Below are 14,780 nucleotides of genomic sequence, written 5' to 3' on the forward strand. Positions count from 1 at the left end.
ACTCTTTGAGGGTCTGCTGATGTTTGAGGGGAATGAGGGGTCTGAAACCCTTGACAGGGTCTGCTGAGGGCTGGGGGGTCCGAAGGGCAGGAAACCCCTCACGGGGCTGAGGGCTCAAAATGGCGGGAAACCCCTCACAGGGGCTGCTGAGGGCTGGGGGGGCTGAGGAGCGTGAATCCCTCACAGGGGCTGCTGAGGGCTATGGAGGCTGAGAGGCACGAAACTCTTCAAGGGTCTGCTGAGAAATGGTGAGGTGTGAAACCCCTAAAAGGGTCTGCTGAGGGACGAGGGTCTGAGGGGCCTGAAACCCCTCACGGGGTCTGCTGAGGGATGGAGGGGGACACAAAATGGCATCTGATCATGGCTGGAGGGGAGAGGGGTCTGAAGCCCCTCAAAGGGTCTGCCAAGGGCTGAGGGGTCTGAAACCTCTCACAGGTTCTGCTGAGGGGCACGAAACCCCTAAAAGGGTCTGCTGAGGGCTGGGGAGGTCATGAAATCCCTCACAGGATCTGCTGAGGGCAGTGCGGGCCCCCCTCACAATGGGGGGCAGTGGGGACCTCCCTCGTGATGGCGGCAATGCAAACCCCCCTCATTCTGGGGGGCAGTGTGGATTCTCTTCATTATGGGGGGCAATGCAAACCCCCCTCATTCTGGGGGGCAGTGTGGATTCTCTTCATTATGGGGGGCAATGCAAACCCCCCTCATTCTGGGGGGCAGTGTGGATCCTCTTCATTATGGGGGGCAATGCAAACCCCCCTCATTCTGGGGGGCAGTGTGGATTCTCTTCATTATGGGGGGCAATGCAAACCCCCCTCATTCTGGGGGGCAGTGTGGATTCTCTTCATTATGGGGGGCAATGCAAACCCCCCTCATTCTGGGGGGCAGTGTGGATCCTCTTCATTATGGGGGGCAATGCAGACCCCCCCACGATGGGGGGGGCAGTGTGGGCTCCCTTCACGGTGGGGGGCAATGCAGACCCCCCCACGGTGGGGGACGATGCAAACCTCCTTCCCGGCCGGGGGCAGTGCGGACCCCTGTCACAATGGGGGGCAATGTGGGTCTCCCTCACGGTGGGGCACAATGTGGACCCGTCTCATGATGGGGGGCAACGTGGACTCCCCTCATTAATGGGGGACAATGCGGCCCCCCCATTAGGGTGGGCAGTACGGACCCACATCACTCCGGGGGCACCGCGGCCCCCCTGATTAACAGGGACAATGCGCCCCCCCCCATTCGGGGGGGCAGTACGGCCCCCATCATTCCGGGGGGCATTGCAGACCTCCATCATTAATGGAGCCAACGCAGCCCCTCTCACAATGGAGTCGGTGCGGCCCCTCTCACTGACGGGCACAGCGCGGCCCCCCGGCCCCTCTGCGCTGGGGGGGCGGCGGGGTCCCTCCATCTTGTGCAGCCCCGGCGCGCCGTCCCGCCCGCTTCCTCCCGCCCTCCCCTCCCCTCCCCTCCTCCCGCTGCCCGTCACGGCGCGGGTTTATAAGGCGCGGGCATTGCCCGGATGTGAGCGGCGGGCGCTGCGGCGATGCCCGGGCGGGCTGCGAGCGGCCGCGGCTCAGCGGGGGAGGCCGCGCTGCTCACCCGGACCGCCCGCCCCGCGCTGCCCTAAACTCGGACCAACTCTGGGAACCGCCGGCCCCGCGCCCCCCCTGCTTCTGGGTGGGTTTCTTTTTTTTTTTTTTTGGATTTGTTTGTTTGGGGTTTTTTAAATTTTTTTTTTCGAAAGGAAGGACAAGTCCCCGAGAGCCGCGGCGCCGCGAGCCCCTCACCATGTGTCTGTAAAAAACAATAGGGCAAAAGTTGTCGGACCTTCTTTTTTCTTTTTCTTTCCTTGTTTTTTATTTTTTATTTTTTATATGTATTTTTTAATTTATAAATTTTTTTTTTGGCCCCCCAAATCCCAACAAAGCCAGGTGTAGGGTGCCTGTAAAAGCTGTGGAATAAGCCGGAGCGGGACTGACACTTTCCCTACTTTTTGGTGGTTTCGGAGGGTCACACACGTGTGAGACAATAAAGCACTTTGGCAGAAGATTCCTCTCTTTTTATTTTGATTCTTTTGATTCCTTTTCTTTTTTTCCTTTTTTTCCCCCCCCTTGGAATATTGTGAACATATTTGTGGCCATTTAAGGTAAAGTTCCGATTTGCTGTTAGACTAACTTGTCTGTGTAATTTTTTTGCTTTCATTTTTATTTTTTGATTGAAATTGTCGATCCCGATGTGTTATTTAAAAAAAAAAAAAAAAAGAAAAAAAAGAAAGAAAGAAAGTGCAAGTTCCGGGCTGTTGAAATAGATATACATTGTGTATACATTGCATAGACACGGTGTAACTACACGTGTGAGAGATACACCAAGGTGCAAACGCCGAGCGCGGGGACTCGCTGCTTTATTTCCTACCGGAAAATGAAATCCAAGGAGTTGTTTTTTAGCGGTGTCGGGCCTGCGAGAGGAAAATACGGAATAAAAGTGGCAGAGGGGATGAGGGAAGCAGGAAGGGGAAGGGCGGGGGGTTGCTGGCAGCGTCCCCAAAAACTTGCGCGTAAATCCAAGCGGCTGCTTTGCAAAGTTTGCAGCGATGCTCCGGGAAAACGGGAAAGCTCGGGGCTGGGATCGAGCGGGAGGGCGGGAATAAACCGGCCCCGACAAAGCAAGGTTAGAGAGAGAAATATAAAAAACCCAAGAATACGGGGAGCGGGCGATCCAAAGGGGGAAAAAACCTTGTTCCTGCCGGCCAAGTCCCCGCGTCACGTGCGCCCGCGGCCCCGTATAAACGCGCTCGCCATGTGTGTGCGCGAGCCGGGCGAATCCAAAGTGGAATCCTTGGAAAAGTGCGGCGGGAGCGGGCGGGAGCCGCTCTCGGAGCTCCATGAGCGGCGGCGGCGGGTACGGAGGCGGCGCCGGGGCTCGCCGGGGTCGGGGCCGCGGGGCTGGGCTGGGCTCCGTGCCCCTTCCCTTCCCTCTTCCCTTCCTTCCCTTCCCTCGGCTCCCCTCCCCCCGGGCGCTGCCTCCGCACAGGCCCAGCCGCTCCCGGCTTGTTGTCGGCCTTATCCCCCCCTCCTCTCCGCAAATTAGGAATCGGGGCTAATTGTCCCCCGCTGCCCCCCCCGCCCCCGGAACCTGCACTTCGCAGCTCGCCGTGCCTTTTTTTTTCCTCCTCTCGCTCTTTGCCGTTTCTGCCTCCAAACGCTCCTTTGCGTGGAAGAAGGAGAAGGGAAAAAGTTGGGAGCGGATGGCTGTAGTTTCTTCTCTGGGATCCTCATTCATTCCTCGCTGAACCTCCTGTTGCATAAATGATGCTCTGGGAGCGAGGCTTTGCCTGTTTTTTTCTCCTCTGGATTTGGGTTTAAGAGTGGATGTTCCCGGGTTTCGCCTCTTTGGAAATACAATATCGCCTTTTTTTTTTCTCTTGTTGTGTTTTTTTTTTTTTTTTTTTTTTTTTTTGCTGCCCCTCCATCTTTTTTTCCCTCCCTCCTTCTTCTCAACCACCCACCCCCGACCCCCCTTGAAAAAAAGCAAAATCCGACTGTGTTTCCTGCAAGGCTCGGGATTTCTGATTGCGGTTATTTCCATGTTTCTAGGTTTGTGTGATTTTGCTAAAATGCATCACCAACAGCGAATGGCTGCCTTAGGGACGGACAAAGAACTGAGTGATTTACTGGATTTCAGTGCGGTAAGAAACAACGGTGGAAATTAGCAACAGCTGTTAAAAAACCCAAAATCTTCTAGCTGCTCTGTTAACAAAAAAAAAAATCCAACCCTCCCCCCCAAAAAAAAACCCTAAAGCGACAAAACCAACCCCAAACTGTGCTCTAAGTACATTGGGCAATTTTTAATCAGCAGCTAGAAGCACAGTAAATATCTGTTTTTGCTTAAAAAAAAAATCCAAGCTGAGCGTTTGGAGTCTTTCTGATTGTGTGTGATGGGAGATGCAGGCGCGTTAGCAGCTTGGTTTCATGTCTCGGATGGCTCGAATAATTCCTGCCAAAAGAAACGCCCCGAAAACTGACCATTTCTCATCATTCCTCCATACCAATATTGCACTTTTACCGTGCTTTAGATTTGCGAGCGTGGTTGGCACATGAACTAATTAATTGCTAATGAGTCGCTGATATTCTCCTTTCGGTTCTTCCCTTGTTTCGTTTTTTGGCACATGGAAAGTGCAAAGAAATCCACGACTGTCTCAGTTTAAAGTTTTCCCTGAAATCTCCTCTGGCTTCTGCTGGCGCTAAAGCTGCTCCGACCTTCTCGGCGCGGCCCTGGGCAGGGGTTTGGGGCGTTCTTTTCGCGGGGAAAAAGAGGTTTTTGTCCCCCTGGGCTGGTTTGGAGGCCGAACGTTCCGCCGGACGCGTGCACTTGTCTAGTTTTGTCAGGCTCCCCCTCCCCCTCCAGCCCCTTCCTTCCTCTCCCCATCCCCTCCCTTCCCCCCAATATGTCAGGAATATCTCTCTATCCACTTAGTTATTTATTTTAGGGCAGAGCTTTCGCTGGGAGATGCGGGGCCGCTCCTAAAGCCCGGCGAGGCCCCCCCCTCTCCCCCGCGTGCTCCAGGCTGGTGCTGCCGCTCCAGCCTCGGCTTCCGAGGGATGGCTGCGGGAAGTTTGGCCGGGAATCGTAGCCCGCGGCAGCTCCGCAGCCCCCTCTCTGCTTGTCGGTGCACTTTTCCCATTTGTTCCCTGGCTTTTTGCAGGCTCTGACTCAGGGAAGGTGCGTATTATCCACCAGACGCGTCGGAGAAGGGAGAAACCAATTAGGGTCGGAATAAATGCTGGGAAGAGAGAGAGAGAGGAGCGCGAGAGAGGGAGGGAGAGGGGGCGAGGAGCGAGCCTGGCTTCCAATTGCTCGGTGGGAGAGACGGGATGAGAATTTAGGGCAGGTGGCACTTTGCATTATTATTATTTGGGTTCCCACATGCCAGGCAAATCCTGGAGCGGGATGGAAGTGGACGTTGCTACGTTGATGGCCAAGGTTGCGACCCAGTCCCAACTTTTTCCGCCTTTGTCGGCGGGGAGAGCGGAGCCAGCCCCGCTTCCCAGGCTGGAGAGCTGCCGGGCACTGGGATGGCTCGAAGTCTTGGGGAAGGGCAGATTGTCTGGGAAGCTAACGAGCCTGAGAAAAGCGGCACGCCGGTGGGGGCTGGCAGCAATCTGCACTCGTTTGGGGGATGATGGTTCGGGGGAGAGAAACTCCTGAGGACCGTGGAAGGAACTTTGGACTGCCAGAGGACTCGGGAATCGCTTGTTTTCCACTAGTAACGCCTCTTTGTTTTTTTTTTTAGATGTTTTCACCTCCCGTGAGCAGTGGGAAAAATGGACCAACTTCCTTGGCAAGTGGACATTTCACTGGCTCAAGTAGGTACCGTTTTTTGTTCCCTCTGTGGTGCAAATGCTGTGATTTATTTCTCCATGGGCTTTACCTTTGTTGTGGTGCTTTAATCTCTCGTGGGGAGCAGATCTGTTCGGATTGGAGCAGAATTATTCCTAAGCACCGGTTATGATTATTCTGATTTTTATTATTTCCACGAGCCTGGGAGGTTTTTAGAGCACTGCAACACATTCCTGATTTTTGAAAACCCCCTGAACTTCCCCTCTGTGTAACTGCTGTTCAAAATTGTTCTGGTTTGAAAGTAGGTTTATCTTTTTCCTTTTTTAATTTGAGCCTCGGAGAATTTTTTTTATTTCCAATTCCAAAGACTCTCTTTGTCTGGGAGGGATGAGAGTTGAAACCTCTCGCGTGCAAATGAATTTGGTGAGTCAGAACTGAAGCAGAATTGAAGCCGAATGGGAGGCTGCTGCAATTAAATATAGAAATCACAAGTATCGGAGGATAAAGGGCAGGAAAGGAAGTGTTTAGGATGAGAGAGGATGGAATATTTTTCGTGAATGGAACCCTTTCGGTCACTTTCTCGAGCTGGGGCATTTTGCTTGTGAATATCAGAGCGTTGCAGAAGCAGGATTTGTTTGTTCTTTGGCTGTGGTGGGGCTGGATGGGCAAGTGCAGCATTCCCTGGAATCGGGAGTGGGATGACAAAGCGATCTCGGAGCTCTTGGCGGTGGAACATGTGTGGACAATAATTGTCTGGCAACTCCAGTTTTATAGGGAGGCTTTTATGTGCCTGACAGATGAGAAGGCAAACTCCCAGAGATCCTTACTGCCCATTTCCTTGCCCCGGGATGCAGTTGGTGTTCCTGCCCCAGCCCCAGGTAGGGAGCTGCAGTGTTTACAGCTCCACGTGCCAATGCTCCGGCCGTCGGCTCATACCTGGATCCTGGGCAAACCAGGGGGGAATTCGGGCACGGCTTCCCTGCAAACTGCCCCTGGATATCCGCCTCGTTCCAAAGGGTTTCATGCCCAATATTCCCAGCTTTTGCTCGATTCAAGGCACCCCTTCTCTTTATCCAGCATTTCATTAAATGCACTGGGTCATCAGTCAGCTTTTGATTTCCAGAGCAGGATTCCTAACTGGCAGTTGATCTGCAGTGGAATGTTTTTTAAGCTCAGGTGCCACCTGAACACTCATTTTGTGCCTTTTATTCTGTGGAGCCTTTGGAAATAACACCGTGGGTTTGTTTTATCTCCCCAAACTTGGTTATGTTGTGCTTGCAGCGACTTGGAGAATTTTGCCGTTGGGGTTGAACAACTTTCCAAACACGAGCTGTAGATTTTAATCCCATTTTTTGCCATTTTGCGCCGTAATTTTCCGAGCCGATTTCGGCGGATATGGAATATCCACTCTATTTGTTTTCAGGGGAGTGTTTGTGCCAGACAAATCAATTTGTCACGCTCGGAGCCCGGGCCGTGCACAGCCACCACTTGGGCTGGGTGACCCCAGAGTTATATTTAATAATTCCATCCCAAGCCTCAGCTCTGGAGTCTCTTGGATCAGGAGGACAAACCAGAGCAGGGAGTGATTAAATTGTGTTTTATTGTCTCCACAGCTGAAAGGATTCGAGGAACTTTGACACCTCCTGTAGCCAAGGAGGATGATTTAATGAGCTGCAGGAAGTGAGGGTTAGGGAGATAAAGACCCCTTAAAACAACACCTGAACTGTCCCACGGACAGAATTCCAGCAGAATTCCTTGTCCACATCAATGCCTGGTGGTGGAGGAGGAAGGAGAAGCTTGAGGAAGCGCCGGGTGTTTGCACAATGGCAGCGCAGGGGGCTTCTGCAAGGGAAAATAACTGGAATTTTCCTCTTGGAATATCTATTGCTCGGTAATTCGACAGGGAATTTTGCAGGGAGTGCTCAGTGCTTCCCAAAAAGCTGGGGGCGATGCCAGGGAGGTGCGTGGCCTGAGGATGGAGGTGCGTGGCTATTGTCTGGAGCCCACGCAGGGATGGGATGAGCCAGGGCTTGGGAAATGGGGATTGCACGGATAACAGCGGGATAACTGCTCCGAGAGGGGTGTCTGTGCTCCGTGGCAGGACCGAAGCAGCTCCGTCAGTAATGGCAAAACGTGGTTTATTATTCTAATGATGCACTTTGGGAACAGCGCGTTTGGGGAGCGGGAGGGATCCTGCTTTTCCTCCTGCAAGTTCTCCCTGGGAAGTTTGAGCCAGATTTTAATATTCCTCTTTAGGAATACGTTTATTGAGACGAGGAACCACAGATGTCATTGCTCTGCATTAACCTGGAACTCCTTATAGGGAGGAAAAAGAAGGAAAAACAGAGCCTCCAAAAGTAATGCCAGGCAGGGAAGTGAAACTAGCTGGACTCGAGGAAGTGTGGGAATAATTCCTGCTCCAAGTCGTCCCGGGGGCTTTTCCCTCAGCTAATCCACGACTCTCTGTTGTGATTTGCAGCGTGGGGGGGGAAAGAAAGTAAAACCCCATTGCCTTTGAGTCTCGAATTCCACAAACATGGCTTCTCCCCGTGTTCCAGCCCGGGGAGGGCTGCAGGGAGAAAGGAATGTAACCTGAGCTCCAGCCCTGACATTCCCAGGGAGCATTTTTCACATGAAAGGCTTTTGTGAGCCCAGGGAAGGCCCAGCAGCGTGTTTGATGTGTGCAGGTGTTGGGCACAGGGCGCTCCGCCGGGGCCGGAGCCTCTGACCTGCGCCGGGAGAGCGGCACTGGGAGCACCGGGGAGCCAAACTCCCCCGGAGTTCCCTCCGCCTTGGGTCGTGTTTGTGAAGTGATTTAAGAGCTGCTCCTTCCACTGAACAATGCACATTCATTGCGGGCACCTGGGGGGGGCTTTGGAGTTTTTCTGCTTTGTTTTCCCTTTTTTTAGGACGGTGGCCAAAAGAAAATGAATTTACCCACATCACCTAAAATTTTGGGAAGAGTTTCTAACCCCTTCCCCAGCAAATCCATCACAAATTTATCCTACTTTGAGTGTGAGGCCCCATAAAATAAAGGGGTGACGGACCAGGGAGCAGTTTTGCCCCCGAGAATTCCCTGGGTCTGTCACATTCAGCTTATTTCGGGTTTTTATCCATTAATCAGGGCCCACATCTTCCTGATTCCCTTCGATTTCTGCTCCTTCTATTTAAAGCCTGGAATTTTACCTCCATTTGGGAGCATCTGCTCTGGATTGCCCACTCTGAGTGTCTCTGAATAGCGTGTGGGTGGCAGCAGAATCGGAGAAAAGCGGGATTTTTCTCATTGCCCATTCCCATGGCCCAGAAAAAAAGGGAAAAAATCTCCCATCTCTGCATCTCCCAATAAAGCAAAGTCCGTTTAAAGGATTTAAATCCTCGCTTTTCATTTTGCCATTAGTTTGATTAGGGCTTGGCCTGCATTAGAGCAACAAATTAATACATCTTTAACGAGGGAATCACAAATCCAGCTTGGGTTAAAGTCCATTTTTTTTTTGATTTGGGATGTTCTGTGAGGAAATTCTGACAAATATTGTGGGGGGTGTTTTAAGCACAGCCTGGTTTTGGAGTGTGGGGAAGCCGCAGAATTTTGCTGTTGGTGGTTGATCACCAAAAAAATGGAATTAAATCGAGGCTTTATTCAGAGGATGTTTTGGAGCTGCTCAGGTGAGGCACACCTGAGGATGCCGGCATGGATCCCAGTATTGTGTGCTAGGGCAGAAACCCCATACCAGGGAGAATTTGGGAAGGAGGGGATTATAATGCAGAATAGCCATTCAAGAGATAAAAAAGAGAGGGAAAATCCCCCAAAAGAACAATTCTCAGCCTTTTGCCCCATAGTGCTGCACCAAGGGAGTGATGTGTCAGGTCCGGAGCTCTCGCCATTCCAGGGCAGGGAGCCCAGGTTTGCCACGGGATATGCCAGGAAAGAGGGAAAATGATGATGGGCTTTGGGTGTCGGCTCGGCTCCGTCGCTCCACGTTCCCTCCTTGGAATTCCAGGTCTCTGGGGGGCTGCAGGACCCTCGGCCCCGACCCCGGCTCCCTGTGCCATATCCCTCTTGTTCTCCCTGCTGAAAACTCCGGGCTCCACAAAAGCGACTCCTTCCCTCTTTTCCATCCCCGAGGTTTCGTAATTATGATTAAGGAGAGCAGGAATGCTGTTGCCTCCCATCCTTCCAGCTATGTTTACCCGGGATCCTCCTCCTCTCCCAGCCCTATCCCGGCCGACCGCTTCCGTGGGGGCAGCCAGAGCCCCAGGCTGTGCTGTTGGGAAGTGGCCTGAGCCCCCCCGGAGCGGGAGGCTGACTCGCAGAGCACAGAGGTTCCTCCGGGGCTCGGCTCTTACTCGCAGGAGCAAACTGAGTGTAGCTGCCAAGGCCACTGCAGGGCTGCAGCCACCTGCAGTCCCTGGGCTGTGGAAATCTGGGAGCCCAGGGCCTGGCTGGTAAGGAAAGAGATAAGGCAGCCTGGCCATTCCCAGTGGTAACGGAGGCTGGGAGCTGGAGGTGCTTTGGGCAGCCTCGTTCCACGTTACCTCCTCTGCAATAGATGTAATAAATCAGAATCCGCTCCGGGGCCGCAGCCACCCGAATGTCACCTGCAGGGGGGACACCCCTGCCTGCCCTTCCCAAATCCAGCAGCAGCAGGGATGCTGCTTGACGTTATCCCGTGGATAGCAGGGATCTGGGAACAAAGTGGGGCCGTTAAACCAGGCAACTTGGGCCTGGCTTGGACTTCAGTGGGAGCACAAAGCCTGCTCAGGGAAAAAAACTGAGGTGCAATCTGGCTTCTTCCCACTGGATTTGTGCTCGTGCCACTCCCAAATTCATATGGATTTTTGTCAGAGGCAAACGCAGCTTCCACGGCCCGAATTCCCAAGGAACATGGAATAGGCACAAATAACCCCAAAATTTCCTCTTTTACCACTTGTTTCTGCGGTAGCCAAAAAATAATGGGATTTAATTTTTTTATCATTCCCCCTCTGTAATTTAAACAGAATTTGGGAATGACTTGGATATTTTCCTTTACTTAGAAAGTCAAAGGGTTTAAGCCCCTGTTTTGGGATCCCAGGAATGTTGTGGAGAAGCTGCTTATGTTTTTTGGACAGGATCAGCAAATATCTTTCCTGATTAGTGTTGTAATGAGGAATAACTGAAATAATAGAGGAACAACTAAGCCATAGGAACATATAGAGTGGAATTAAGTCGTGGAAGTTTATACTGTTAATTGCTGGAATCTTCCTTAAATGCCCGGAATCCTGGAGCACTAAAAGCTGTCCTATAAACAATTTTGCTTTGAGCTCCAAATGATTCCTTTCCCTCTTTTTCCCCCCTTCATCTGCTCTGATAAACAAAGTCGTTTTGGAAGCTTTACAGATCAAACATTTACTCCTCGTGGTAAACTTGTTGTAGCTGGAAATCTGGAGCTCTGCAATCCCGGGAAAAGGGGAGAGTCCGGGTGGCCTGTGGTTTTCAGGGATTTAAATCCTGCTGGGATTTAACTCAGCTCCCATCAGCCAACAAAACCCTGCAGTTGTTCCATAAGGAGCAGTTATGGTTTAAAGTGCTTTTCCCAATGTTTTCCCAGATTCCAGGGCGGTGGACACAGAGAGAAGAGCGGGAATAACCTGGGAATGTTTCCTAGGATGTAGCATGTAAAATTAATACACATGTAAGAGGATGTGCCATCTGCCAGTGGCCACTCCACAGAGTTCCTCGGCAGCCAGGAGGGATGACGCCAGCACATCCCAGCCCCTGCAATAATTCAATTTGCTCTTATTTCTTTGGAAAAGTGGCTGCCTGAGGCGACTTATTTTTGGGCATCCGGGAGGTCCAATGTCCCCAAAATCCACCCCTTGTGCCGCTCGAAGGTTTCCAACCTGGGAATTTGGGCCCAAATCCCTGGATTGGTAACACCAACCTGCTGAATCTTTATCACTAAGCTGTTTGCATGGAAAACTTCCTGCCTGGTGCTTCTCGGGTTGGAATGACCAAATGCTTAATTAATTTTTTAATCTTTTCCACCGCTGCTGTGGAATTTCTTTTCCCAGCAAACTACGGGAACTAGGAAAAGCCTGGAAGAGAGAGCTGGGAGGGTTTATTCCTTCTGCCAAGGAGCGGTTGAGCTGCGCCTCCACTGAGCAGGTGGATGGAAACTTGGGGTTGTTTGGGTGGATTTTGGGGCAGTCACAGCACCGTTGGTCTGAGAACCGTTGTGGCAGTCGCTCCTTAACTGCACCTTTCTGTGCTCCCGGTAGTGATGCCTGTAGGAGCTGCTCCCTGTTGTTGTCTGTGCTGCTGCGATCCAGTTTGGAAACTGCTGCTGGGTTTTCTGTGGGCCCTTGTGGAATTTGGCTGCACTCAGTGACTGTAAAGGTTTTCTTGTCACCTTCCTGGTGGCTCCGGCCCTTCCTGCCCTTTAGCCAGCTCTGGAATATGTGTGTGTGTGACCCCTGCTCTGTCATGTGTGTGTGTGACCCCTGCTCTGTCATGTGTGTGTGACCCCTGCTCTGTCATGGAGGTGTATGGCACCCTGCTTTGTCATACATGTGTGTGTGTGTGGCACCCTGGTTCATCATATAGGTGCGTATATGTGGTGTATATGTGGCCTTCTGCTTTGTCATGTGTGTGTGTGTCACTCTGCTCTGTCATGTGCGTGTACGTCCCTGCTGTGTCACACGCGTGTACGTCCCTGCTGTGTCACACGCGTGTACGTCCCTGCTGTGTCACACGCGTGTATGTCCCTGCTGTGTCACACGCGTGTACGTCCCTGCTGTGTCACACGTGTGTATGTCCCTGCTGTGTCACACGCGTGTACGTCCCTGCTGTGTCACACGCGTGTACATCCCTGCTGTGTCACACGCGTGTACGTCCCTGCTGTGTCACACGCGTGTATGTCCCTGCTGTGTCACACGTGTGTATGTCCCTGCTGTATCATGTGTGTGTGTGTATCCCATGTATATGTTCCTTCTCCGTCCTGTGTCCATATGGGATCTCTGTCCCGATGCCCCAGTGCTCCTTCCTTGGTCAGTACTTCATTCCCAGATCCAGGGAGGCTCCCCAAGGAGATCTCCCTTTGCATCCTTCCCCTTACACCACCTCAGGCCTGGAGGTCCTGGAAAAGTGTATGTTAAAAACCCAACCCAAATCCCTGTGGAACATCACGTGTGTGGCAGTCAGGATTTCTGCTGGGATCATTTAGGGGTCCAAAACCGGGAAAGCATTGAAATGCCCGAATTAATTCTTAGGCATGGATGTAATCCCCAGGAAAACAGGGATGCAGCTCTTTTTGTTCTATAGCATCTGCAAACCAGACTCTGTTTTTCCTGAGTAAAAGCCAGGCTTGCTTGTGGAAATTTGGGATCGTGGGGCTGACGTGCTCTTCCCCCCGCCTGTACATTTAAATACGCTCGACCTATTTGAGAAACAACTGATCCGAGGCTTTGGTGATATTAAATCCAGCTAAATAAGATTCCCGATGGAATATCAAGGCTCTAATTGAATCTCGGGGGTTCTGGGCCCGTTCAGACACAGCCTTGGAGTTGTTTTGTGCTTCCTGACGTCAGCCCAGAGCGTGATTGAATTAGGGCCCGGGATTGTGGGAGCACCTGCCAGGGCCGCCGGGCTGGAGGGTCCGGCAGCGCTGCCAGGACAGACCCTGCCGGCAACGCCGGCGCTGGGAGAACAACTGCTGTGGAGTGAAGGGGGCAAAGCCACGGGAGCTGCCCAAGTCCTCTGTCCTTGCTGATGGCCCAACGCTGCTCCTGGTTGTGGTGACCGTGGGATGGGACAGGACAGGCTGGAGTATCGGGATCTAATGCCATTACACAAAAGAGACTCATTTCTTCGGGATTTTGGGAACAAAGACATGCAGGGATGAGGCTGGGACAAGTGTCACTGTAATTCCAGCTCCACGAGGCTGTTTGGGTGGGATTTGGGAGCACTTGTGAGCTGCACTTCCACAGGGTACAGCCCAGTTTTCCTCATTTTTTTTTAGGGACAATTGACAGCAGGGATTTTGGGAGAGGAGCAGGGATGGTTTGCCTTTCTGATCAGGCACATCCACCAGCAGAGCTGGGAGGAAGCGAGAGCCTAAGTGTTACCTGAGACCTGTGTCCAGGGTTTGCCCACAGGAGAATCCCACTCTTTGCCTCTCCTGCTTGTCCTGGATGAACTGTTTTCCTTCAAAAACATAAAATGGAGTGTTAAATCCCGAGCAGAGCCCGGCACATTCCTCATCCTGCAGGGTCAGAGCCGGCAGCAAACACGTCGCTTAACTTTGGGTTTCTGCCTCTAATCCCTTTGTTGATTTTATCCTCCTTGGAAAGATCCACTTACTTAGGAAATACTGGGGCTTGTTGGATAAACAGAGGAAAATTCACATTCCTAAAATTAGCTGTCTTGTAAACACCACAAATTAGAGCATTAATGTCGGAACCGGCACGGTCACTGATGGACAGCACAGTTTTGCCCTCTCCTACTGTTTTCCTTTACGTTCCATATATTTTTTTCTCCTTTATATTCCGTGTGTTTTTTCTGATCTATATTCCGCGTATTTTCCCCTCATTTCTATTCCGTGTGTGTTTGGTCTCCTTGCTCGGTGTCTGCCTGTAGAGCTGACATGGTTAATTGGTGGCAGTGCCGGGTGCGCGGCCGCTCCGCGCTCGTGCCGAGCTCTGATTAAGAGGTTTGGGCGGTGTGGAAAACCCGTGCTTCCCTTGGCTGGGGTGCACAGCAAACCCTGGGAATGTGTTGGGATCCAACTAGGAAGTTAGCCTGGAAAAATATCCGGGACCAGACCACAAACCCAGAGTTTGGGGTGGCTTTTATCAGCTCGCCGGCTCTGTTCGCTCGCTCAGGTGCCCAGTGCTGCTTCCCTGGATGTGGGACAAATCCTTAGCCATGAAATTATTGGGATTAAAGGGTCATCTTCCTTGTAACCACAGACTCAATTTAGCTGAGGAACAAGCACACTGTCAAATTAAAAAATAAATATATATATAATATGTTTATGAAGTGATTGTCTAGACAGGAAAAGCTCTTCATTATCTGAACGCTGCAGGGCGAGACCGAGTCTATTGGGGACAAAACTGAGTCTTTTTGGGGCAAATTTGAGTCATTTTGTGGCAAAATGGAGTCTTTTTGCTGAGCAAACCCAGAGTAGAAGGCTCTGCCATGGCCTCGTGAGTGTGATGTGGGGCAGTGGTGACACACCTTCGGGAAATTGGGATTCTCCTGTGTCCGACCGCGGGGCCGCCTGGATGTGACCAGTGCAGCAACTGCTTGATTCCAATGACCCTCTGTAATTCCAGCATTGCCCTGGTTAAGGTTATTAAGAAGAGGTTGTTTACCTAAAATTTAGGAACAGAGGGAGGAAGTGAAACCCCTGAAAGCCCGAAGTGAGCAGATCAAGTGATTCCTATTTGCATTTTTGCCCTCCCGGAATCCCCCT

General features: G+C 51.8%; 1 protein-coding gene across 15 annotated transcripts in view; it reads left to right on the forward strand.

The window, feature by feature from the left end:
- The first annotated feature begins 232 nt into the window (after positions 1-232).
- Positions 233-14,780, forward strand: part of LOC135404371 (transcription factor 4) — a 121,563-nt gene continuing 107,015 nt past the window's right edge. For 4 of the 15 annotated variants that reach the window (XM_064639087.1, XM_064639088.1, XM_064639098.1 and 1 more), the window contains exons 1-2: positions 3,521-3,679; positions 5,285-5,357. In XM_064639087.1, the coding sequence (XP_064495157.1) occupies positions 3,578-3,679; positions 5,285-5,357 (175 nt within the window). In that variant the 5' untranslated portion in view covers positions 3,521-3,577. Of the gene's footprint in view, positions 249-1,613; positions 1,672-1,734; positions 2,141-2,810; positions 2,893-3,518; positions 3,680-4,555; positions 4,714-4,859; positions 4,879-4,951; positions 4,975-5,284; positions 5,358-14,780 lie in introns of those variants that run through there. The other 11 variants (XM_064639095.1, XM_064639093.1, XM_064639092.1 and 8 more) reach the window with 11 other exon arrangements.

This window comes from Pseudopipra pipra, chromosome W (assembly GCF_036250125.1).
Source record: "Pseudopipra pipra isolate bDixPip1 chromosome W, bDixPip1.hap1, whole genome shotgun sequence".
In the NCBI taxonomy this organism is placed as follows: Eukaryota; Metazoa; Chordata; class Aves; order Passeriformes; family Pipridae; genus Pseudopipra; species Pseudopipra pipra.